Source organism: Gouania willdenowi, chromosome 13 (genome assembly GCF_900634775.1).
Source record: "Gouania willdenowi chromosome 13, fGouWil2.1, whole genome shotgun sequence".
NCBI classification, from domain to species: domain Eukaryota; kingdom Metazoa; phylum Chordata; class Actinopteri; order Blenniiformes; family Gobiesocidae; genus Gouania; species Gouania willdenowi.
In genome coordinates, this window is record NC_041056.1 from 13,296,106 (window position 1) to 13,323,248 (window position 27,143).

The window sequence follows — 27,143 nt, forward strand, 5'->3', positions numbered from 1 at the left end:
CTGATGGATAGGAGAGTGTAGGAGAGAGCTGATTGGTTGGGAAGATTTGAAGCTGTACACTGTGTCGCTGCACTGTAGGAGACTCTGGGTTCACCCGTCTATCTATCTATAATGTGATTTCATGTTTCAAGGTTTTTACATTTCTACCAGTAAAAACTCTCGTTTATTGATCTGTTTTGTAAGAGCACCAAGTGTCCAGCAGGTGTCGACATATCACACCTATTTTGGGTGTGAGCTGCCATCCCAGTGGTGGGGAATAAACCATAGACTGTAAAAAGAATGGACGTGACGTCCTCCATAGTTCCCACTCAACGTTCTTGAAGCCAAAATACAGCGCTTAGGGGCGCAGCCATCTTGCAAATTTGACGTCATTTGGAGCCAGAGTCTGCGCAGTAATGTACCGCGGGAGGAGCCCTGGTAACACACCCCGCCCATTTAGCGTACTGCCCAACCATCGGCTGTCAATCATCGTAATATATGACGTCATATCCCGTATTTCAACCTCAAATAACTGATTTAAAACAAACTTCACAGAAAAATGAGCACTTGAACACAATGTAGGGTGATAATAACTAATGATCATAGCAGAATTTAGGTTTAGGAAAAAAATATGTGACGAGTATTTTAACTTTACAGTTTGACCAACATCCCATCCGTTAACATTGAGGAGGCGGGGTTTATGACTTATACTGCAGCCAGTCAGCAGAGGGAGCTCTAAAAAAAAAAAAAAAAAAAAAAAAAAAAAAAAAGCTTCACTTTTTTCCACACTAACAGGGTCACAAGGCTGTTGGCATAAACATGCGACCACTGTTGGCTACACATTTTTGTTTATTTATTTCTGTATAATTCTGTTTTTGTATATTCTATATTTATATATTAATTCAACCATGTTTGCTGCTTTTCTTTTCTTGTTAATGCTGCTGGAAATTTAATCAGTATAATGGTTCTGGACCCGGTTTCATAGGATTAAGATTTTCAACTCATGGTCGGGACCCTTTTACAGTGATTTATTATTAGTATTTAAAAATAATAAGAGAATAGCTCTTCCTTATAAAAGGAACCTGTTAATGTCAACCTATAGCAAAATGCTCATCAATTTGGATTTTTAAATAAACAGTAAACTTTTTTAAGCAAACATGTAAGAAGTTGAACAAACCAGTTGAAAGTCACTGGATTAGTCATGAGAATTGTTGCAAAGGAGTAACTTAAGAATTTCACGCTACAAACTTAATTTACTAGCTTGAAAGTTTTGTTTAAACACTTTAATTTGTGTAACATGAATTAAGCTTCTGAGCTGGAATTGTGGCCAAACTGAGTAACTCCATGTGTTGCTCTACTCAACTTTTTCTCCCACAGTGAAAAAACGTGGGTTACTTAGTCTTTAACATTCCGATACACAAAAAAGCCTGCAAAATGTGAGCAAAGGTGAATGTTAATCAAAGTTTTTACAAAAGAATGCTTTCAGCACAATTGATTAGTAATTGTAAAACAAGAACAAAGTATGGAAATAGCACTGCTGTGTGTGTAGACTGTTTCAATTCAGGAAATGTACTTAAAAGATTGACAATAAACATAGTGGTTGTACTTCCTCTATTATATTCGCGTGCGTTTGTTTTTCTTCTCTCATTACCAAATTGTTCTTTCTTATAATAGCAACATTTATTACAATTTTACATTTCTTTTTTTACCCTATCCATAACACTCCCACAATGTGTAGAAATTAGTTTTGTGAGTAACCTGTCAGTGTAATGTCCTGTGTTAATGTCTGTTGCAAATAAAAAACGTTATTTTTAAATTACAATTGTCCATACATTATCTCCTTGTAGGCCATGTTACAGGGCAGAAGGCTGGGTGTGTGGCTAGATGGACGACAACATTACACTGACACGTGTTGTGGAAGCTGCTCTTTATTTGTAAAAGAAAGAAAAGAATTCAGTCGTTGTCTGCTACACGTTCTAATTACATAATGAAAAAAAAACAAAAACAAAACCTGCGGTGACCGACGCAGAGAATCTCCTGAATCAAACTTAGGTAGAGTCAAATTTGATTGAATTGCTTTCATATTTCATACATCTTTCACTTTTTGCACTCAAAGAACAGTCCGTGTTTATATACACAGAGCGCCGATCAACAGCGCTCTTCCCCTTCACCTCACCATCTTTTATTTTCTCCTCTTTTTTTATCTTTTTTTTTTTTTTTTTTTACAATTAAATTTACATCAAATCTGTGACCAATCCTCCCTTTCCCCCTGTCACGGTGTCACAACTCTACTGGGTGCCGAGTCGTCCCACACCCCCCTCTGGCTGAGGAAACGCAGCGTGGAAAGATGTGTGCAACATGAAGACAAGTCTTTCACATTCAGAGTAAAGGCAGCCTTTGATTACAGTCAGTGAGTCAATGGCATGCCAAGCTTAAAGCAAAATGAAGCCCAACACCCAGTGTGATGCTTCGGAATTGGTGGATCGAGTGTTTACCGACTCATCAGGAGAAGAAGATCCATTGCAAAGTAAATCCCTAGGCACAGAACTGAATATATACTGGTAACTGACTCGTACTCTAACCCCTGCACTTTAAGTACACTGGAGATTGTGAAATCTTTCATCTAGTAGAAAATGTTCTTGTCACAAAAACTCTGAATATTTAGTGCTCTATCATTCTTGTTTAATAGGTGTCTTTAATATAATAACTATTCTTTTTTTTCATTATTTTTTACTCTACCTCATGATGATAGTCTGAAAACCTTGTTTTAATGGTGAAGCTCTCCCACATGTGTTCATTGTATTGAAGATTTTACATTATTATTTCCCCCCCCTCAAAAATCTTAAACCATAATCATAAATAAATACATACAACACACAAGGAATGTCTACTGTAAACACTGTAAAAAAGACAGAAACTAAATAAGTGTAAACGTCATTAGCATCACTACTCAGTGACAGTTAAATAACTGCAGGGATGGATGGCAGACGATTGGATTTAAAAAAAAAAAGTTACGTAATTTCTCTTGCCGACAAACCCCTCCCCCCTTTTACATTTCCAGGTTACATCCAGCCACAGCATCTCCACATACAAAACATTTAAGTTTCTCATCACCCAAACTGGGGGATGGGGGAAATCTCTGGACCGGAGGGAGTGGGGTAGACAGCAGCAGCAGCACTCGACGAAATGATGGGTGCGAGGCGAGCTATGGCCAAACGCCACGTTACGTTACCATTGTTTCTGACAGACGTTGAACAACCGTGGTCGGTCTCCGTGTGTGTCTGTGTTCGTGGGTTGTGAAAATTTCTCTGAAGAGTTAAGACTTCAACGAGTAGGACAAAGGTTTGCTGCTTAAGTGCTACATCTTCCGAGAGACACTTCTTCTTAAATTACATGAACTGCATCTGTAACAGAGACGACACACACACACACAGTCACATGGGTGAAGGTCACATGGAAGGAAAAGGAGAGTTCAATTATCTCATGAAACCTCTCTCCCCAAAGCAACCGATTGTCCAATGACAGCAAGCGACACCAGGCACACTGATCAGAAACTCTAACACTAACACCATTGCGTTATAGCAGGGTTGGGTCAATTATAATTGTGTAATTGATTTTTAATTACAAATATGGTGTAATAATTGAAACTGTAATTAAAAACATCTGTTACTGTTGTAATTGTAATTGAATTGTAATTGGTATGAAAATTCTAAAAAAAATGCAAAACTGGGGAACCATGTTAGAGCTCTATGGCTTAATATATATAATTAACAATTAGGGATGTAACGATTTACTCAACTCCCGATACGATTCACGATACGATTCTCTCACGATTTATTTTACAAAATGGGACTGTAGACAAATGACTGAAAAATATTCCTTTATTTTTTTCGGGAAAAACTAGAAAATACTGTACTATTTTCTTTTTATTTTTCATTGTCAAAAGAATTCATTGATAAACTATTCAAAACAATGCAATTTAACTAAAAATAAATCCTGAATGAAATAAATAAAAAAATAATACAAATGAAGAAGAAGCCTATTAATTTAAATTCTGGTTCTATAGTAAATAATGCAAAACTGTATAATAGTTATTTTTCTTTTTAAAAGTGTAACTGAAAATGTATTTTGCGCCTTAACAATTGGACTTTAAAAAAAAACACAGTACACTGCACTGTATTTACATCAGATATTTGTTTGGACCAGCAGAGGGCGTTGGTAACCCAGTGGTCGGTTGGCATGCAGATATTCTAGCAGTGAAGAAGAGATTGTATGCTAGCAGACAGAGCTCATAGAAAAATGTGACTTTTACAGATATTCATGTAATATTACAGATATTCTTTCTTTCTTAAACATGTTTAAGAGTAGGAGGCGATTCCGCCCATCGCCTACGCTTCTGGACAAGAGAAGGATAAATAGATAGTGCCCTTTGCTGTTTAAAAAAAGTACTGCGATTCAATGTTCAGAGAATCGATATGAACTGTGATACCTATGAATCGATTTTTAACTGCCTTACGAATAATCCCTATTAACAATTATTCAAATATGTTTCATATCAAGTTGTACCACTACCTGTCAGTTCTCGAGTATACTGAATGGGAACAAGTTTGGATGAACTACGGCCGGGTCCGCGGAACGTCTCTGAGCCGAAATACACGTACCATGTTCCCGAGAATTCAGTCAAATGACTCAGTTCCACCGAGTAATGAAAAAAAAAAAAAAAGGTCTTGACATCCGCTCATAGAATATCCATGTCAAATTACAGCCCGATTCAACATTAGTCATTTGAAAAAATGGGGCCCCCTGGCGCCCATGTGGCACATAAGGAGTAATGGGCCCCATTCATATATTGGTATGTGTCAATGATTTAGTACCACCAACTGTTGCAATATTTGACTCACAAATAAATGAGAAAATAACTTTAATGGAAATTACCGAAAAAAGAAGGATTGGCTAACGGGTCCCTAATCAAATTGTGCGAGGCATAATCGTAATCTACATTGAATTACTTTGAAACGATTTATCACACGACTATGTTCCCATACTTTTGAAAATGACCGGAAATGGGGGGGTGGGCCCCCAGGCCCAATTTCAAAAAAAGGGCTTTGTGCGTCTCATCATATTCATTCATAGAGTATTCATACCAAACTGCATTCCAATCTAACAAGAACTAACAGAGGAGTGGTCACTTGAAGAATGGGGTCCCCTAGAACCCCCTGTGACATGTACGGGGTAATGGGCCCCATTTATATATTGGTATATGCCAATGATTCGGTACCACCAACCGTCGTAATATTTGACTCGCAAAAAAATGAGAAATCGACTTGTATTTTTCTCTTCTTTTGTGGCCCCAAATCAAAAAATGGGCTCTGAGCGTCGATGCGTACACATCCATAGAATATACCGACCAACTTTCTTCCTGATCCGTCCACAAATAACAGAGGAGTAGCGATTTTAACTAGTGTACACAACAACAACAAGAAAAAAAAAGTGAGGGACGTTTTGAGTCTAGTAGCCCGGCCTAAAAAAGACTCAGACCCAAGATGACAACTAGGAACGTTACGTTTTATGTAGGCTTATTTATTAAAGGCTCAGTAATTGTGATTAATTGTAATTCAACTTTATTAATTGAGAATGTAATTGTAATTGACTTTCACAATTTAAATTGTAATTGGAAAAAATGCTGATCACTGTAATCATAATTTAGTTGTAACTGAACATGAATAATTGAAGAGGTATTTGTCATTGAAAAATGTAATTGATGCCAACCTTGCTTTGTTGTAACAGAAGATTTGGACTTTTTCTTTGAGTTAGTCCAGTGGTGTACATGTGTTTAATAATCACAGCAACCATGCAAATGTTAAAGCGTAAGTAAAGCCCAAAACTTTTTTCTGCTGAAAACCAATGTGTTTGAGTATAAAGTAGTGCTGTTGATTGATTCTGGTCCAACTCTTGACATTTTAGTCCAATTATTTTACATTGGCATATTTTGTTGTAAAAATGTAGGAGTGACTGCCCTCTATGGGTTGAAACCTGGCTATTACAATGAGATTTTGCTATTGGCTGAGAATGGTGGTTTTAGTGGGTATTGAGGAGCTAGTTAGCGTTTAACTGCTCCAGCCCAAACTTAAGGGTTTAGTTACTCTTTAAGTGCTCAATATCAAGCCCAAAGGATTTACATTTTTAACAATGAAAGTAATTATTTTTGGCAGTAGCATGCAGCACTATTAGTAACTATAAACAGATTTGTAACAAGGAAAAAAAGTTTAAATTACTATAAAGTTTGCTGGGACTCAGTCCAGGTGCCTAAAACTAAAACATTAGTCAAACAGAGCAGTGCAATCAAGTACGATACAAATCTATGATTGGAGCAAGAAAATATTAGAATCCTCCCTTTGAACAAGATTGAGTCGCCATTAGGGCTGGGTATTGAGTCGAATTTTCCAAACTGATTCGATTCACAAAGGCACAATTCAATACGATTCAATTTGATATTTGATTAAAGGATATCCAAGTCACAGTACTTATATTACATGAGCATGCAAGAAATTATTAAAGAACCAATGCTATAAACGGTAGACAGTAACTCTAACTTGGTGCTGTATTAAAAATATGAATTCATCACTGGAAATTCAGCCCACAAAACTGCAGCACTGCATTACACACTTTAAAAAAGATGTTTTAAATGACTGATTTTCAGGATTTCAATCAATATCTGGCCATTAAATAGAAATTGTATTCAAAACAAACTGATTTTTCGTAAACTAGCCCATCTTGTCATATCATTGACTTGTAATTTACATAATATTACATAAAAAAATGTATTATTTCCAGCGTGTCGGAATAAACATGCCGTTTTATTTTCCACAAGTCTTTGCCACAAATGCAATATTTTCTAAACCCCTTGATTTTAGCTAATCGTTACAAAGCACTCGTGCAATACAGCATGGATCATTATCAGAATGATTGTTTTTCTTTTCTATTTAAACATATCTGTGTAATTGAATGTTAATGTAAAAGAGATGCTATTGTCACCAATTGTCATTTATTGATTGATCCCAAATTATTGCAAAGCAGTTATCTTTTTTTCCCTTTTCCTACAAATTAGAAACACTAGCTGAAAAATACAACCCAAGCACAATTAGCTTAGCTGGAGTAGCAATAGTTGCCGTTTGGTAATGAGTGACATTATCTGGAGTTTTTGATCAGACGTGCCATTGAAACAGTCACCATCATTTGGCAATGATCAGAGGCGACAGGCTACAAGCAAATGTGATGGCAGTGAAGGGAACAAAGGGTCAGAATGCGTGTAATTAAATCGCTCAAAGCAAGCCAGCGTCAAAAGGCCAATCGTACCCAATTAGAAAGCAACAATGACACATGACATCTACTCACACACTGGACGCCAAGAATACAAATACAGAAACGGTCTAGATTGAGCAAAAGCATGCTGGTGCATCTGCGATCAAAGAGCAAGATGTACCTAAAGAGATGCTCTACAAGAAATCCTTGAGAGAGAGGTGTGCAAACGGGTCCTGTCCAGGGGCTCGGAGAGGACTCTGGCTGGAAGGACTAGAGGCTGCAGAGGGCTATTACGAGGAAAGTGAAGGACCAAGAGGAGAAGTCAGAACAGAGACTGAAGGAGGGATGAGATTAGTTTGGAGAAGCTGTGATGGATGAAAGAAGGGTTATTTGAGAAATAAATAAAAAAAATAAATAAATAAAAGCTGTTTGGAAGTGGGAGTCTCGACAAAAGGAGGCGATTCACAGTTTTGTTCCCTTTCAGAGTGAAGGGCTTATTGTGAAAAACTGTCATCAAACCTCAGCAGTATTCACACAGACAACAGAGCTGGTACAGAGACTAACTATGGTCCACACACAGCACAATGGAGAACACCGATTGGCTCAACCTGATCACTGTGCAAATAGACACACCATACACGTACCTGAGCACTGGACACTGAGCCAAAGGGGTTGGGGGGCCTCATCACAGGGGGCTGGGAGTACATCATAGTGGGAGGGTTCATCATCCCCATAGAGCCCATATGTGGAGGCTGGACAACACAAATCACAAAGTCACCTTTTCTGATTCACAGAGCCAAGATGAAATTCTTTCATTTCAGGCATCATGTTTTAAAAATTATTATATTTATCAACTATTAATTAATTCAGAGTTTTACTCCTAAACAACAACAATGTTAACTGCACTAAAACTATGGGTGATTAACTAGCCCAATATCCCAATATTGAAGTCTTGATTCAAATAACCATTTTTTTTTTTAAATTATAAACAATTATAAATTTGATTTCCAATTATTGCTGATTATTGATCTTCCAATTTTTTCAGCTAACAACACATGTATTTGGGTATAAAGTCGCAGTGTTAATTGATTCTTGTCAAACTCTGACATTTTAGTCAAAGTATTTTGATTTGGCACATTTTGTTGCAAAAATGTAGGAGTGACCCTCTATGGGTTGAAACCCAGCTATTACAATTAAACTTACAAATTGACTGTGGATGTTTGTTTGTGATTTTTTTTCCTGTGTAATGAGTAGCTAGTTATCATAGCATAGAATGTTCTTTCGAGATTTACAGGAGCCCTGCCCATAATGAAGGCCTTTTTTTATTTCCAGCCTAAACATACATGGTTACTCTTTAATATATACTTGTTGAGTCAATGACTAATCATATCCTCTGCTGCCACAAGCTTTTGTGTATAAATGCACATGCTGAATTAGATTCATATACAGCATTAAACATCAGGAGCAAATAAGTGTTTAATCAGCATTCGTAGTTTAACATCCAATCATGATTTTCCTTACATTCATTCATTTTAAAAGGTTATATAAGATCCATGCATACATTGCTGAAGGTAACACACATACCATGTTATATCCCATCATGCCTGTCGGTGTGGTGGCAGGAAAAGCCATAACAGATGATGGCTGAGGAGAGACAAAAGGATGGGGTCAGAATTCATGAATAAATCTGAATAATAAGCATTAAATCCATAAACATTGAAAATGTTTAAGGTAAATTGCACTAATTATTATAATCTATTTATTTACAATCATTTGCTTTACAGCTTGCGTTTGAAGGCATCCAATGTGCGATGGTGTAGGCATCAACCACTGACTGGTAGGAATGTGCTCAGTTTATCTACGTCAGCAAGCAGAAATGTGAAGGACTGTTTTTTTTTTTTACATCAGCTTTCTGAGTCACATCCTAAGAGATAACACAAGCACAACTGTATGCATCACCATGGAAACAGGGTTCCAGGTCGTGGTAGGCGCTGCTTTAGGCTGCCAGTTGGTGCCCCCAGTCATCCTCTTCTCCCCCGGCTGGCTCCAGTGGATGTCACTACCCATTAAAACAGACTAATGTTAGCACACGCTCAGAACTGGCCCCATCTGACGCACGCCTACCAGACGTCACTCACTTTTTCATCGTTCCATTCCCAATGCCGAGGTCTGAGGAGAAAAAAAAAAAAAAAAGGCTTGCGTTAGTTGAAGAAACAGCCTAAATGATGACGTTGCTTTAATTAGAGCAGCTACGGCCAAAGCGTCGTCACACTCACTTCCGACAAGGTTAGCCAGAGAAGAGTCAAGGTCGTCCGACACCAGTTTCTCCGGCTGCAGATTGCAGGCCAGATTGGAGCCGGCAAGGGTTGGTTTCAGGATGCCTCCGGTCATATCTGACATCATAAGCAGACGATGTGACTCGGCACGTAAAGTTTGCTTTAAAAAACTATAATGTGTTATGTAATATTGCAGCAATACGGTTCACTTTCAGGAAAGTCATTAATTCTGTAGCTTTATTTTTATTATTTTGATTATTCTTATTTAAACTGATCCCCACACACACACTTACTATATAATGCCCTGCTGGGTGGCATTGTAGCCAGATACTTTGCATGGTCATATTGTTATGACTAATTTGTGTGTTTACCTGCTAGTCAGATGACCACACACTCACATTTACGCTCTAATTACTGGTCCCCGGTCGAGATTCAGGTGAAGCCTAAAATCTCTGCCATTTAAAGACTGTTTACTGGAAAAGTGCTGCTTGATACATCCAACAACAATAATTTGAGGGCAGTGATGCTGAAGCAGAGCCATAAAGCTTCTGAAAGCTGAACTGACGGAGGTAGACCCTCAAAGCACTCTATAAATCCATCATCATCCAACATGTTAACATTGATGACTTAGTACTTTTTAAAAGTTTTTTTGTTGGAATACTATCCACAATGCCAGAGAGATTTTAGGTGTGTCATTTAGCCGATTAATTAAATACACCTTAAATACGTAATAAAAACAACACCAGAAGAGATTGCACTGTTAATGATACATGTGTTATTGTTGTGCCCTCTGGAGCATAGATTTAAAAGTTTATAAACAAGAAAATAAATAATCTTCTAGTTCTTATCAATAAGGCTGAATTAATCCTTAAAACTTAATGTCTATTTGCAACTCATACTTAGATTAATCTGAGCATGAAGGTGAACCATTTTCTAAGTGAATTTATCAAGAAATTAAACCTTTAGCAGCAGGTCTCAGGAGAAATAGTAAATGTGATGATAAATTAAAGATTACGGAAAAACTGAGCATCATTTGGCATTTTTATTACCAGATATCAGCATGATATGTTTTCATAGAATAAGATGGTATTAAAAACCTAAGATCTGATGTTCTCTCTCTTTATCCATCCACTAACCCCAACCAGTCAAAGCAAATGACTGCCACCTCTAAGCCCGGTTCTGCTGGAGATTTTTTCCCTGTTAAAAGAGAGTTTTTTCTCGCCAGTGTAGCTGGTGCATTCTCATGTGGATTTGTTGATTTTTATTCCTAAAGAATTTCATATTTTGATCGCGCTTTGACATGACCATTGTTGTAATTTGCGCTATATAAATAAAGCGGAATTGAATTGAATGTAAAAACTGATGTCATGTACCCTTTAAGGCTGCTCTTTCTGCTTCTTCAGTTTTAAAGTCAGCTTATGTTAGTTCATTTCTGCATTGCTGTGTTAACCAACCATCAGAAATGAGGCCACTGCTGCCTGCCGCCTTGGCTCCAAAAACTGACTCAAAGTCCACTTGGAGTCCTCCTGCTGGCTGCTGTGGGGGGGGCTGGGGTGTCGAGTATCCTTCAAAAAGAGATGAAATATTTAAAGTTTTACATGTGAAAGTGTGACCCGCTAGTATTAAGTCTATGTATCTCCTCAGGTGAATGCAGCACCCATTGAGAAAGTATTAACTCATTTAGCAGTGAGCAAAATGTCCTGAACAGAGGACAAAACTAGCAGAGCTCAGCAGCTGCTTCACTACTTAGTACCTCTGAATAGACCAGCTACGGTAGAGGGCTCAGTGGGGAAGGGAGCCTGATGTGGAAGGTGCTGGGCTATAGATACTGGACCACAGAACGAGTCTGACACAGTCCAGACGAAGCAGGAAGACAAAGAGAGAAAGAAAGACAACAGAGAGAGGAGGAAAATGCATTTTAAGGCCAGAGAGATGAGCAGGAAATGACAAAAGCAAGGAAATGTCAGCATGTGAGACATTAGCAAAGCTGTTAATGTTTATAACATTACTTTGAAAAGGGAAAAATGTGCAGAACATTTTTTAAGCATCCCAGAGTGGTAGAGTAAAAAGAAAAGTTTGACATAAAAGAAAAATTATTTTGCACAAGAATGGTCCAACACTGATGACTCATATGTTCTCATGCCTCCAAATATGAGCCAAGAGAGGGAAAAAAAAATCTGTCTTAAAATCAGAAATATAAAAAAAGGATTTGCTGTAAACTATTAATACTTTAATTGAGTTAAAAATCTATCAAAGAAGGTATCATTTTCAGAAATTATTTTCTATTTTAACAAATTCTGACATTTTCCTTAAATGTCAAACTTTCCTCCTTCTGTAAACCACTCGATACATTTCTTTGAGACATATATGCACTTCTGGTTCACTGGGATTTGTATCATGCCCTATGTTTGCCAGGAAACATAGGCTGGGATGTCTCGTCATCATAGTACCTGATATGGAGTGCTCTATCCGCACAGTGCGTTTGACATTGGTTGAAACGGATGATTTTGTGTCAATAAAGGGATTGTGAGGATCTGGAGAATTGAAAAAAAGTGTTGGTAAAATAAAAAACGACTTCCAACTCAATAGCTTTAAAATAATCTGTGCCCTACAAGAAAACAAAGTGCTCAATAAAAGATGCAGCTGTTTCAAGCCTATGAGGCGAGGCATTATGGAATGCAGCTGATAAACACAATCTGGGCTTGATATGAGCAACAAGAACAAAAAAAATAATTCAGACTGTGGCACAGACAGAGATTCAGCATTCAAAGCTACATAAACACAGTAAACATGCAGGTTCTCCATGCTTCAGGTACAGAAAAATGAACAGAAGTGACAAGAGAAGAACAAAATGAGTCATTACCACAGAACATTTCATGACCAGATGTCCTAGAGGAATAGCTAACACCGTCTGACGACACGACAGGTAAGTGAGTGGCATCGACAACGAGTTTTGAGAGGAAAGGGTTAAGATTTGGCATGGATTCATCTCCAGCTTCAGCAGAGGTGAAAGGATCTATGCAGGCAGAGGAAAGACAGAGAAAAGGAAAATGACAGAAGAAGAAGAGTGGAGAGGGAGAGTCAGACAAGAACAAGAGAAGGAGAACATGCAGAACAATGAAGAAAGAAAGAAGTAGGCAGGAGAAGTACCTGCCCACGCTGTGGCCACAGGAAGTCCTGTGGATCCAGGCTGAACTGGGGGCTGGAAGGTCGACTGCAGATCGAAAAGGTCACTCTCCATCTTCACAGCACTGCAAAGTGGGAGCATTGAAAAGTTACCTAATTCATGTCAAAACAGTTCAGATTATTAATCTGATTGGAAGTTTTTTTTTTTCCTGTCCCTTTGATAACTAACACAGAAACAGATAAGTGCATGTACACATTCGTTTTTATGTAGTGAGACACGATATTGTCACATTATCGGTATCGACGGATATCGGGTTTAAAATGCAGAATTGTATATCGGTCATTACACTGACATAATTAAATGATAAAATAAGATCAATCCATAGACATGTAAGTGGACGTATCCTCACCTGTGAAGAGGCGTAAAGAATGTGTGGTGAGGCACGCCACAATCTCAAAGTAGAATTATTCACTGAATTTCCTGATTTCCAAACAATTTGGTTTCTTCCTCATATATAGCTATGACAAAAAATGCTTGAAGCTTTTAAAAATGCTTTATGTAAAGGTTTTCATTTATTCAGACAACTTTTTTTCAGGAAATTTACTTTGATCTCCTGACATGTTTTGACCGTCAACTGCCAGTCCAGTCCTTGACTTCCACCTAATAATTCCAGCAAGAAAGTACATTTCCTGAAAAAATTTGTCTGAATAAATGAAACCCATAACATATTATTCAAAAAGAAGACAAAAACAACTTGCTGGAATTTTTAAAAATGCTGTTTTTACCACTCAAATACAAAATTCAAGTAGGTAGGTAAGTAGTAACTGATTTAAATATCTTAATTGTTTTGTTTAAAATCCATTGGCGTGAATAAATATGACATGTTTTGCATAACACAAGTTGAAGTATATTTCTTATTTTGCACAAGGAATGATTAGTGATGTTCCATTATTTTCATTTTTTTGTCTTATGTCTGAATGATAAAGATTATGCAGAATGATTATGTATGTTTGTTCCACAACAGGAAGTAGATGAACTCCAAAATTAGCTCTTGGGAAAAAAAATATCTGTATTGGCCAAATGAGTTATAAAATATCAGCATATCGGATATTAGTCAAAAATCCAATATTGTGAATCCCTACTTTTAAGCTAAGCTAATATTTTGACTTGTACGTAAGCAGAAGTAGTTGAATAATTTATTGAAAATGTTTTACCATTGATTTTTGTAATATATTTTGCACATTATAGTTCAGTTTTCAAACCTGTTTGTTGTCTTTAATATTACCAATATGAACACAATCACATGTTTCTAAGTAGTAGACACAAAATAATTTGCTGTGGTTTCTGGCATGTGTATGAAGATTAAAGACAAAGCGCTACCCATTGGAGCAGCTGGGTGTGGAGAAGAGGTCGATGGCTGGTGCTGTGCTGATGGTGCCCCCAGTGGTGGAGATGGGTGATGTATCGGTGGTTGCAAAAGAAGGCCTCTTGGAAAGCTCTTTGAGTCTTTGTTCCTGTTTAAAGAAGGAAGTAGTTTTAAACATGCAATCAATGCAAACTTGTGTAACTTTCTGAGGAAATTGTTTTTTAAAAACATACTGACTTTAAGAGCTTTAAGTCGAGCTTGTTCCTCTTCCAGAGCCGCCTGCTTCTCCCGCTCATCAACTTTCGTAAAAGACATCCCTGTGCTGGCCAGCGATGACACCGCATTGGACAGAGTGCTGGCTCTGCAGGAGAAAAAAAAAAGTATAATTCACACCAAAATGCAGCGTAGCTAGAAAAAAAAGTGTTGGAGAATTTAACGAACGAGAGGAGAAATGTACCTGCTGGCTGCAGTGGAGTCTTTGACCTTTTTACCCTCTAAAGAGGCCAAATGTTGCTCCAGAGCCTCGAGCAGGCTGCTTGGAGCCTGTGGTGACAGAATATGCACAGTCAGCAACTTCTAGAGGCAAAAACTAATCTCTATAAACATCAAAATCAGGTTTAGGCAGTGGTGGGAAACCAAAAGATAACAGAACCTTGCACACGCTATTTATCACACTAGGCCATAAAAAACCAGCCAATCACCTGATGATTTAGATATTTTTTTTCTTTTTTAAATGACTTGAGACGACACTAGTTCCCCACCACTGGTTGAGAATGGCACTCCAGCCAAAAAAAAAGGCTACTTTGGAGGAGGGTTACATCGGTGTGGGATGAATTACTGCACTATAGCGCTTTCAACAACCCAGAGCATTGTTGAAGTGGCTATGTCTAAGCACAACAGCGCAGCAGCCGCTTTTACAAAAGATGAGCTACGCTGGCTTGCACCACGACCAAAACAAAAAGAATTTTACCACAGCCAGAGTTTTTTCCTTCAACTGTTTTTTTCACCACGATGTTGGAGACAGAGTCAGAGCAGAGGCATGCAAAAAGACAACACTGAGGCAAGTCACGGACATCCAAGAGTGAAATGATAGTACTTACACAAACTGTGAACTAAAGTGGAAAGATAAGGAGGGAAAATACAGAATATAAAGGTGGTGATAGTCAAAAGGGGAATGCGTTTTTTTTTACACACTCGGCACAACAGCATGTGCAGAATATTCTATGTAGAGTGAGAGCTGTGGCTATATGGATTTAATTTGTGGATTGCAGTTACACCTTTATTTACTGTTGACAGAGTTTTGATAGAGAAAGTGAGTGCAGGAGGAAAAAGGAATCAGAAAAACTGGGGGAAATCATGCACAGGGTCTTAGTGTATCTGTGGTTTGCTATCGAGAAACAAAGTCTGCTAATACTACATAGTATGTGATGGAAAATAAAAGCAAAACTGCACAGCAGGGGCTTTGTTTAAGAGTGTGAATCTTGTGTTTTTTAGGTTGCTTTGCAGCAGCTGTTTTTCTTACCTGCGAAAAATCTGGAATGTCACCTCGATCAATGCCCACTTGCTGTTAAGAGAGAAAACGGAGTTACATTTATTCATCTGTAGCATTAAGAATTAGTTTTCGATGAAAAAAAAATCCATGTGCAAAGTACCTCGGCTACTTTGAGAAATTCTGATATCCGCGTCATACGAGTGAGAAACTTCTTATAGATGTCCAAACCTTCCTTACACTGAGTCTTCTTCATGTCAAAGTATTTCTCTGGTTGGGGTGGGGGAGGGGAAGGCAAAAGAATGCATTATTATTATTAGCACCACTCAAGCACTGAAACAAGTGAACCCAAAACAAAGATTGTTGAGAATAATCGTCCAAAGGCTTTACCGAGCAGGTTAATGATGCCTTCATTATAGGCTGCAAAGAGCCTGATGGAGTCTTTGAAGAGGAGCATGAAGGCTGCATTGATGACTCCATTAGTCAGCTCGTTGGCATTAACCTGACAAAAAGCAATCAGCGTAGCCGTTTTATCCTGCAGTTTCTCTACAAAACCACAGCACAGATGAATCAGCAAAGCTGCGCCAGGCTTCTCTTTTTAACTCACGTTGAAATCGAGAAGGGCGTCCATTTGGTTCTGAATGATGGGGATCGTCTTAAGCAGCTTCTCTGTATTCATGGTCCTCATTACGCCGTCCACTCTGTGTGAACACCCATAGAAAGAACATGCATAAGCGAGGGAAAAGAAAACAAAGGAGCCATTAAAGTGGTGGTCTACCACTTTTTTTGGATCGTGACCCCATTTTGATATCACAAAATTCTGGTGACCCCAAAGACTATTGATCACATTTGTTTTACTGTGTAACAAACACAGTAGCCAATATTAGTGCACAAGGTGACATGATGTGCCAGCTCAGATATTTTTCTATACTGTATTTCATTCATTTATTTATTTATTTATATTTCTTCTTTTTTCCCTTTCTTTTCTTTAAACTGCATTTTATTTGAACTAGATTTGTATTTGAGAAAGTAAAAGTGTTGAATAAAGTTGTTTAAGATTGTGTACTGTGTTTTAATTTGAAAAAGAATAGCAATTAAATATTTCAAAATGTTTTTAATCAGAAATTATTTTTTATTAATAACCGGACATTCCAGGCGACCCCATTTAAATTTCAAGCGACCCTATATGGGGTCACGACCCCAAGGTTAAAAAAAGGCATCAAAGCCAAATAACACACACTGAATAATTTTTTTATATAATTTGTCAAACACCCAGTTGGCCGTCTATACAAATTATGCCATATAACTAACTTTATTTCACTGAGTAACAATATTTTATCAGTTTTGTCAAGGACACTTTTTCCCTAAATTAAATGTTAGTATTCATTCTATTCCATGGGCGACCGTGGCTCAGGTGGTAGTGGGTCGTCTTCTGATCGAGAGGTTGGGGGTTCGATCCCAGTACCTGACTATGTGTCGAAGTGTCCTTGGGCAAGACACTAAACCCTAAGTTGCTCCCAGTGGTCGACTAGCGCCTTGCATGGCAGTCCTGTCCCACTGGTGTGTGAATGTGAGAGTGATTGGGTGAATGAGCTGATATGTAAAGCGCTTTGAGACTGCTTCAGTGTGGTGATAAAACGCTATATAAAATCAAGTCCATTTACCATTTACCATCAGCTCACAATTACCAAATTTCATTGAGTAAAGTTATTAGCAAGGATTTTTTTTTCAGTCACACCATATCTGTATCAAATGTCTGTATTTCACAAATTATTGAATTACATTCATTTCATTGGTGAGAATTTGGAGATAAAAATCAATATTTAGTTTTTGACCTTAAAAAAAACAAAAAAAAAAACACCGTACCCGCGTTTAACTTTTGTGAAATCAAAGGCAACCTGTCGGTACGAAACAGCCTTCTCATTGAGATATCGGCTATACCGCCGAATAAACGTGGACATGTCGTAGCCTGAAATGCCAAAAGGAAAAACAAACTTAAGGTTTTGTAAACAGTAGTTTTTCCAAAACACTAAACATACAAGCCGATCAGTCAGATTTACCTTGTAAGCCACTTTTATCCAAGAAATTATTGAGGTTGAAAAGTGTATTCCTTGAAGCCAAGTACTGCACAAAACGCTGCGTGAGAGACAGAAAAAGTCAGTGATGACTAATAAACACATAAGGATTGAGCAACGACATCACAGGCGGGTCAGTGCGTTGCTTAAGGATCATACTGGATTAAAGCGGTACCTCGTTCCCATAGACCATCAGGTGGTGTGTAGTGATAAGTGATTTGAACACGACCACCCAACTGGTGTTGGTTGTCCTCTCAAACAGCGAGTCCGCCAATTGGGGGATGTTGACGTTCATCTCGTTGGTGCAGTGGATCAAGTCTGAAAACAAAATAGAACTCAGATGATCAGAGTGAGTTTTCAATATCAATGAACACACTGTACGTCTGCCGTCATAAACACCACACATTACAAACACGTCCTCCAGTATTACTATTGTAATAAATGTAGTTCTGGCATAAACTCTTTATTTTTTGGTCACCACAAGATGATCAACAAACATTATTCACGTGTAAATCATGTCAATTCATCAATCAATGTTGCGTGATTCATCAATTCTTTATAATGCTGTTGCTGTTTGGGTACTATTGTTTTATTTCTGTTGTATTATGTATATTGTTGCATTAATGTTACTGTATATTTGCATTTTTTTGGAATATATTCTATTCATATTTGTTGTGGCAGTTTTGGATGAAATGAGAAGTCAAGTTTTAGGGTTGTTGGTCAGATGTGGACACAGGGGTTATTTGGACAATGGGTTTTGGAAGCAGACTGGTCTGGGTGCGTGTGTCCCATCAATCTGCCATTGTTCTGTGCTCTCAGGGTTTTGTATGTTGCTGATAGTGGTAGTAATAACAATGACAGAGCCTCTGAGAAGAAACCTTGATAAATTCTATCAGTATGATGGCATCTGACCTGCTTAGGACAGTTTGACAAGAACCGACAAGGAGAGATTCTGTAATCAATATTACTGGTGATTTTCTATTTTTATTGTTTAATACCATTATTCTTTTACTCCGTTTTTTAAAGGCCTAATGGGAAACTTGGGAACATTATTTTGTTATGTTCATGATATGCACATAATGACAATTAAATATCCTTGACTCTTGAAATTACAATCGACTAAAACCCAATTTTGGAAAACAGGAAGACACCAGATTAAAAGCAAAACTTGCTAAAATGTAGAAATGTATCTGGGAATTAGATGTAGATTTCAGCTGTACGGTAAAAGAAAACGCATCCAATTTTTAACCAGCACCTGCTGTCAGGACCTAGTTTGGATCAGTGACTTACATTACAGACATAAACCAAAAGCATGGAAAAAAATTACAACGTAGACTTCAACCTGAAAACTGCTTGTATGATTTGAGCTACTAGGCTACCTGCCAATATTGGCTGTGAGTCAACCGACCCCAAAATAAGTATCAACGTCCAAACGTGACACAGCAGCTCACACATGCACTTTGCTCATTTTGATCATCATCAACCAGTTTAGCCTGAACTGAACTGGAGATAATTCAAAACCTAATATCTAACAGACCTAAATAAAAGCATTAGATCAACCAAACCTGTCTTAACTGTGGTTTGTTATGAAAGCAGTGTGTTTTTTAAAGCTCTTAAAGAGTTCAAAGGGCCAACAGCTGAAGAAGAAAAGAAAATCAAAGAAAAAAAAAGAAACAGTAAAGTATTTTGTGTTTGACTTCAGAGTAATTTCAACAGATGTGGTTCTATGAATTTGTTAACAGCCAAAACCACATTCTCCTCCTCGCAGAGCCACAAAAAGCAGGACATGTCAGCGTTAACCATGCACAGTCTGTCCTACTTCCTCCGCTCGCATGTTCATAAATGCATTCATGTGTTGGCTGAATGACGCTTGTGGAAGTCCATCAGTGCTAACGACCCTAACATTCATAGCGATGATGATCAGACTGATGGTGTAATTGGGCCTTGCTCTCTGACCTATATCTGACTTTTCAAAAGCTGGGCACTGGTGATAAGTGGGGCAGGATAACTCCAGAGAAGCAGCCATCACTCTGGGTAACTGGGCTGATCAAGGAAGACAAAAAGGAGGAAGACGACGACGATGCTACAATCAGTGGCATATGATAATGTCACAAAGATTATTTCTTGCTCTCTGAATTAGTTCACATACCATCAAGGTGCTTGATGCAGACTCAGGGCAAAGTAATGTTACCTAATAGATGATACAACATAAAATAATATATATCACATTCACAATGTGTGTTAATCAATAGAGACGAGAGGAGACAATTTAACCTAAACAAGGTTAACTGGATAGCATGAAGTGGATGTGAAGAGTCAGATGCTTAATTAAGAGATCAAACAAAATTGCATAAAGTTACTATTTCTAATATTCTAAAGATGATCACTTATCTTTCAAAACTTTAACATTGTATCCTATAAACATCAGATTTTGAGGGACGTTTAGCTTAAAATGAGATTACTTAGAATTACTAATACAGTACTGATACTTTGTGAACACAAATACATTGATCAGTTCAACAACCCTGCTGAAGGACATTGTTGTAAGATTGTTACTCAAGTCTATCTTTCAACAATGTTTGGATTAACTTGAGTCATTGTATCAGGCCTCATCAGCCACGAAAGCAAATCAAATGGGCAAAGCAAACATTGTGATGACAAAAAAAAAAAATTAATTTGCTCATTCTAAAAAAAAAAAAAGAAAAAAAAAGGAGAAGTTCCAGAGTAGAGTTCAATATTTTCTGTGATTTCGAAAAACGGACGGAAATAGCAATATGACATGGGATATAACCTCACCTACATGTTTTGATGGATCACCACACATTGGCACCATGGGTTCCCCATTAAATAAGTGGTTAAATGTGTAGAAAATGGAAAAGACAAACACATGGACTTTGTCAAAGAGCTTAAAATCTTAACCCAAGAAATATGGCTAGACCATTTGGTCATGCTTGATCTCGCCATTTTTGAGCTTAGTTTGAGTTTTGAAGCATAAAAAAAATGCAATACTTTACAAGATTTAACTTAATAAGTCAGTAATAACAAAATATGGAAAAGCCACTAAAACAGGAATAGAAATGAAATAGATAAAAACAGAACTACGTATACCCTGAATTTGGATTTGGGAAAATTTGAAACCAGAATTCTGCTTCACAAACATTATTAAATGAACTGCTGAGATTTACTCCAATAGCAGATGATGTAAAAATAGAACATGTAAGCACAATTTGCCGAGAGAAGAACATTTAGTATAATGCATTCATAATAAACATTAGGGAAGCTATATCTTTGCATTTGGTGAAAACATTATATACTGCTGGTATTTCGCACGAAAATCCAAGATCCTACAATATTAAAAATCTCACTGGTCGTTCTTTCACACAAAAAGATTTGACAATAGGGGTGCGCCAAAATATTGATACGATATATAGCAATATTTCTTCTTGCTGTACGTTATCGAAACACTCCCTCCGAATATTACTATTTTTTTTCTTTTTACACAAATTCAGTACTAAGCACAACTTAAATGTTCTCATGTTTACGAAGAACAAACTGATATCTGTATTAGCACTGATATGTAAGTACAGTCTACAGTGCAGGTTTAAGATTAACTTTACACATGGTGTTAAGTATAAGTTAAAATGTGTGCCCCGGTGTTCATAGACCACCCAGTTGTTAATATTATAATGCACTGACTGAAATGTTTATTTTACATATGCAGTGACATTTTCCAGTTTTCATAAAGCAAGTTAATTCTACTTGTTAAGCAGCACTGATATGTGTCCATGTTTACAGAGAAAATGATAATAATAGCACTGAAATGAGTATTTTCTGCATTCATTTTCTTTTTAATGATTTAAAGTTAATTTGCCCAAACATCATTAACAATATTTTGGTGAAGCATTATTATTTTGTATCAGTCTTCCCTTACAGACTTAAACATAACACAACATTGGACTAATTGTGGTCGGTGTGTGTTCAGAAGAGCCACTGTGCAGTATACACTGTTTTACTTGGCTGTAATTCATGTGAAATTGATTGACAATGTTTTGTAATTCCTGTGAAAGGATTCAGAGCAGTCAATACATTTGGAATTTCTTCAGTGACACAGATATTGTAATGTATAGTGGATGAAATGTCCCATGATATATTGAATACCGCAGAATTGCTGTATCGTGATAATACTGGTATCGTGGGCAAAAATATCGCATCGCGAGGTACCTGGCAATACCCAGCCCTATTTGCCAAAGTGATATCCAAAATACCAAACTACTGGCCCTTTTAACTCACCAATATGACACCAGTCCCTAAAATGGTGCTGTAACCCTACCATAATAGACGTCCAGCAAAAAAAAAAAAATAAATCATTCAAATTTCTGTTTACTTTGCCCTGGCTGCCACCCAAAGCAAATGTTTTCAGCGAGGCCTAAAACCAGAGAACATGATGCTATTATCCGTGCACATGCAGGAACCCCAAACTGACAAATATCCCTGTCCAACAACAGTCTCACCCTGCCCAACCTTCACTCGCCTCAACCCGGGGCAAAAAGTCACTGGTGAGGAACCAGGAATCAAATCACCCAGCCCTATTAGCAAATTATTAACCAGCAAACTAAACCAGTTAGTGCCGCTTTGATCCACAAAGCACTGTGACGGGTCTCTAGCTTGAAATATAAGAATTTTCTTCACAGAGATAGTAAAAATCACTGGATAATAATGCAGGACTTTCATACAACCTACTTATATTGACGTCATTATGCATTTTCAAGAGCCGATCGATATAGAGAAAAGCTGCCAGTACAGACAGGCACTAACTCCTCTCAGTCCATGGGAGCAGACGAGGATTTATCCTCATAACATGTTTTGTTTGTTCCACAACAATGCTTCTCAGAAGAGATTTTCCCCCCATGATAAGAATTTCCAATACAGGCCACTGCCGGTGATTGCATTCTGACTTTTGTTTTTACACTTATATTTGCTTGAGTTTTTGCTCCACAGGTTTGCAAATTTTCCTTTGAAATTTTAAGTAAAAAAAAAAAAAAAAGTTACTCCTTTTGTGTAGTGCTAAATATATATTGTAGCCTCTGACAGACCATAACCACCACACATTGCTATTTTTTGTTTGCCCTTTTAGAGTCACCTCAGTGTGCCTGAAGCATTAGGAAGAGATCACATTACTCAGTCATTTCAATACAGTAGGGTTGTGCACTTTCCTGTAAATAGTCAACCAGTGAGCATCTGGAAATGGTGGCTAGGCCAGTTAAAACCTGCTTTAACATCTTGTGTGATTAATCAATTAAATTAAAGATTGTCATATTTTTATTTATTTATTTTTTTAATACCATAGGAACCTTCAACAAGGCCCAAAGGTTGAAAACACAATTATTGGCAATGCTCCATTACAGGAATGTCTCAGTTCCAGTGCAAGGCTGTATGTCACTTCCTCAATTGTGATTTTTATATTTTAATGCTCGTGTTTCTTGTTACACTATAACAAGGTTAAGATTTTTCTTTTTTTAAATCATAAAACTGCTTTTGTATACAGTACTGCTCTTTAATGGGCATTAATTGCAATTGTTGTTTGTAAAGTATATATTAATCAAAATATATGTGTTAATTAATGCAGTAAAATGGACAAGATATGTGCATAAATCTCTACACTGCATTATCCACAATATTCTGAACAGGTTTCCAGTCCATCAGGTTGACTCAATGAGACACAAAAATAAACTTTTCCTATTGAGAGAGGACATGAAGGTACTGAAAAGGGAACGCAAGCCTTTTGTAAAAGCATACATGAAAAATTACACTATTGCAAAAAAAAAAAAACATGTTTATTAACTGAGAACCAGTTTATAAAATCATCAAACATATTGACAAATATAACTTAAGTGTGTTAAATCAATTTTAAAAGTTGTAGACTGTGATCATAGGTTAATATATTGTTCTCCTCCCTCCTTTTCAGTTGTCTTGATGTCTTTTTTATTTTGATTATCATGTTTCAATCTACCAATGGATTAACTTTAGTCCTGTCGAGAGTGAAGAAATTGCGTGACTTTTTTATCTTTAAATTTCACCTAATGCCTTTTCTTATGCTGGCAAGTGTTGTATCTCTAGTTATGAGTTCAAAGTACTTGTTAGATAATTACCGGTACTACCTATCCATTTCAGTATGCTTACACTTGGCTGAGTGTATTTATTTATTTTTTTAAGTAAAACGAAATAAACAAAATGAAAATTATTGTAGCCCACTTTTCAACATTTCTTTTTGGGTTTTTTTTTTTTTTTTACATTCTTGGGAAAATAAAAGTAACAATTTGAGTGACTTGGTTGTAAACAACCTTTGGCTAAAAGGGTCTATCCTGAGTGTAAACAATATATTAGCTTAAGCTAAGGCCTTATGGGTCTAGTATCTTTGACACCTCCATAAATAAATTGCTACTGCCTATTATTAAAAAGCTGGGGTGATTATACTTGAACAGCTGCGCAAAGAATATGAATGATGGAAAAGTACACGACAAAAATTTGCACCTGGATTAGACGACCCACAAACTAATATTTTGTGTCAGACTGTGATTGGTGTAGTTTACTGGTGATTATTTCTTGTAATGTTGATCCCACCTTTGTAAAGTCCCAATGGCTTGTGTTTGTCACTATTACATCTCCACAACTCTGTGTTACAAGTTCACTGTTAATAATAACTTTGTTAAACTCTAAAATGTTCAAATATCATCAGGTTCATGTACTTTGATTTAAACTGACACAGAATATTAACTTCCTGACAGGAAGAGGCAAAAGCAGAAGCATAAACCCTTAGCAAAGCATTTAAGGCCTGAAACCTCCACTATCACCATAAACTTAGCAGTATTTGGATGATTGAGTGATTTTTTAAAAAAAACATAGAAACAATGCCAATAACATTGTTATAATCATGAAATCAGTATCTGAGATTATGCTGCTGTAGGTTTAGTCTTTATTGCAATAATCATACTGTTTATCTATGACTAAAGTCCTACCTCTCTTATCAGTGATCACTAATCCAGTTCAGCCCACAGGGCTTCGTTTAAAGTTTACTATTTTCTCTCCTGCTCTGGAATTAATCGATATTGCTATCCAGTGTTAGCACGTAACATGCGAGACAATAAAGATTTTACCCAATTCTGGATATTTTCCATTGCACCTGTCCTTAACCTACTAAGGCAGATATTTCGAAAAGGGTTTCTAATAACATTTCCTCCTAAAGACGTCAAATTTTATTTAATTACTGAATTCAAGTTTTCACAATGTGAGGTGCCATATATAGCTGTAAAGCTATAACAGTATCAGGAACACAAAACCAAACAGCTAGGCAGGCTAATATGACAGGATTCATTACAGAATAAAAACCTGTATAAAATGGTGATATTGGACAGTAATACAAAGAGTTACAGGTTAAAAACCCTTTCAGTTACGTACAGTTGATTGTCAACAAGGCCTGTCCTCAATGTGAACACATTATAATCTCCCTGACATGAACAGGCATTAGCATTTAGCCTGGTGCCAAAGGCTTTGAGGCCTACAACTCCACCATCGCCCTAACTCAACGGCACTGAACTGGAGTGGTGAAAGGCCAACATTCGAGCTTTAATGAAATACTCACAATCCAAATGTTTCTTTTTCGGGCCCATGATTTCGTGTGTGGTAGCCTTGCAAACTGTTTTCGACACGGCGGATCCCGTCACACTGTGCTGGGCTGCAGTTATCCGGTCGGTAATGCTTTGCCCCGACATCTTCGGCTCACTTCGATGCAACAAAAGACTTTTGGAAACGTGACGCTCGTCTGGTGTTTGTGTCGTTTAATATCAGCTTGTATTGAAACACACAAATCTGAGTGAAGCCTCCACCTCCTCCTTGTCTTTCTGCCTCGGAGGAAATAAAAAATCAAAACCGGGCTATGGCTATGCTGGCCGGCGCAGGGCGGAAAAAAGAGGATCTGGCAACAAGCACAACAATCAACAAGAAGGTTGAATTGTGTCTCCTGGCCGAGCTGCCCGGGCTCACCCAGCCTCTACGGATACTGTAATGGTTCAGCTGGCTCCTATAGTTGGCTCATCCGACCCGGGTGTCTATCGGTATCTCATCCCGATGTAGTAACGCCAGATCCCTGCGTCTGTCCGCTGCCCCCGCCGCGGCCGGTGTTCTTCGTCGTCGTCGTCGTCTTCCTCCTCCTCCTCTTCCTCCGCCTCCTCCCTTTCCGCTGTTCGGTCGCTCGGCTCTGAGAGGCAGAATGAAAAAGAAAAGCCTCCGAGGCGAACCGGGTAAATGGCGGGCCTCTGTGCTCCAGCACAGTCCGTTTAAGTAGCTGTGGTGTCTACAGCTTGTGAAGCTGTAGAGTTCCAAACACAGGCTGAGTCTAGGCCTGGTGGTGGTGGTGTGGTGTGGTATCTGCACATTTAGCTTCTGCAGGCCCCACACTGACTGAATTACAATTAATCACATGAATTCAGTTGAAGACCTAAAAAGCTTTTTGATTTTGAAAAATAAATACAATAACAACAATTATATTTTACGGTTGTTATTCTCAACAAACAAAAAAAAATCACATTTTTAAAAAGATAATACTAGTGATTCAATTCAAAACCAGTAATTATTTGTTTTAAATAATGTGTCCAGTCCAACAACAGTATAGATCAGGGGTGTCAAACTCATTTTTAGTTTACTCGCCAAATAGAACCAGTTTGATCTCAAGTGGGACGCAGATGTTAGGGAGGGGAAAAAAAGAGCAATTTTAACATTACTGTTCAATATCAGTCCCTGCTGGATATTCACTTAAAAAAAGATTGATTTTGTAACCAATTTTTGTGTAATTTAATAATAATAATGCATTTGATTTTATGCAGCTTTTTCATTGATAATCAAAACACTTTTTTGTTACATTGATGAGCATTACATTTTCTCTCCACACAGTGGTGGTAAGCCACCACTGAAGCCACAGCTGCCCTGGGCCAGTCTGACAGAAGCAAGGGTGCCATAGTGCGCCATTGGTTGCTCGAACCACCACCACCAACACACACACACACACACACACACTCCACATTCATACTACGCAATGACAATGACTTGGATAGAGCAGGATTAGAAGCTGCAACCCTTCGGTTATTGGACGATCCACTCTACCACTGAGCCACGGTCGCCTCTAATAATACAGTGGAATTATTTGTGAGAAACTACAAAATTTTTGGAAAAAATTAGATTTCTTTCCATAATCTTGCGATAAAAAAAAAATTACTGCATTCATCTGATATAAGACCATGGCTCAGTGGTAGAGTTGGTTGTCCAGTAACCGAAGGGTTGGGAATTCAAATCCCGCTCTAACTGAGTCATTGTCGTTGTGTCCTTGGGCAAGGCACTTTACCCACATTGTCTTGTATGAGTGAGTATGAATTGTGCATGAATGTTGGTGGTGGTCAGAGGGGCCGTAGACGCGAAATGGCAGACACGCCTCTGTCAGTCTGCCCTAGGGCAGCTGTGGCTACATTGTAGCTTACCA

The 27,143-nt window shown here is 37.7% G+C and overlaps 1 protein-coding gene across 11 annotated transcripts; it reads right to left on the reverse strand.

Annotated features, from left to right (window-relative positions):
- Positions 1–1,891: 1,891 nt before the first annotated feature.
- picalmb (phosphatidylinositol binding clathrin assembly protein b) lies at positions 1,892–25,979 on the reverse strand. 11 transcript variants are annotated; one of them, XM_028463927.1, is made up of 24 exons: positions 25,254–25,979; positions 17,790–17,932; positions 17,600–17,675; positions 17,406–17,508; positions 16,147–16,240; positions 15,930–16,041; positions 15,703–15,809; positions 15,573–15,614; positions 15,151–15,162; positions 14,508–14,593; positions 14,288–14,411; positions 14,065–14,198; positions 12,708–12,808; positions 12,421–12,573; positions 12,008–12,091; positions 11,311–11,403; positions 11,012–11,122; positions 9,558–9,674; positions 9,420–9,450; positions 9,241–9,340; positions 8,866–8,925; positions 7,926–8,033; positions 7,463–7,568; positions 1,892–3,383 (listed from the first exon to the last, which is right to left on the reverse strand). In XM_028463927.1, exons 1-23 carry the CDS (start codon positions 25,381–25,383, stop codon positions 7,476–7,478), a joined length of 2,214 nt encoding a protein of 737 aa, XP_028319728.1. In that variant the 5' UTR covers positions 25,384–25,979; the 3' UTR covers positions 1,892–3,383; positions 7,463–7,475. The 11 variants fall into 11 exon arrangements, with proteins under 11 accessions (XP_028319728.1, XP_028319729.1, XP_028319733.1 ...); XM_028463928.1 differs by lacking the exon at positions 15,151–15,162 and having other exon boundaries at positions 25,254–25,978; XM_028463932.1 differs by lacking the exon at positions 12,421–12,573 and having other exon boundaries at positions 25,254–25,978.
- Between the last annotated feature and the right edge of the window lie 1,164 nt (positions 25,980–27,143).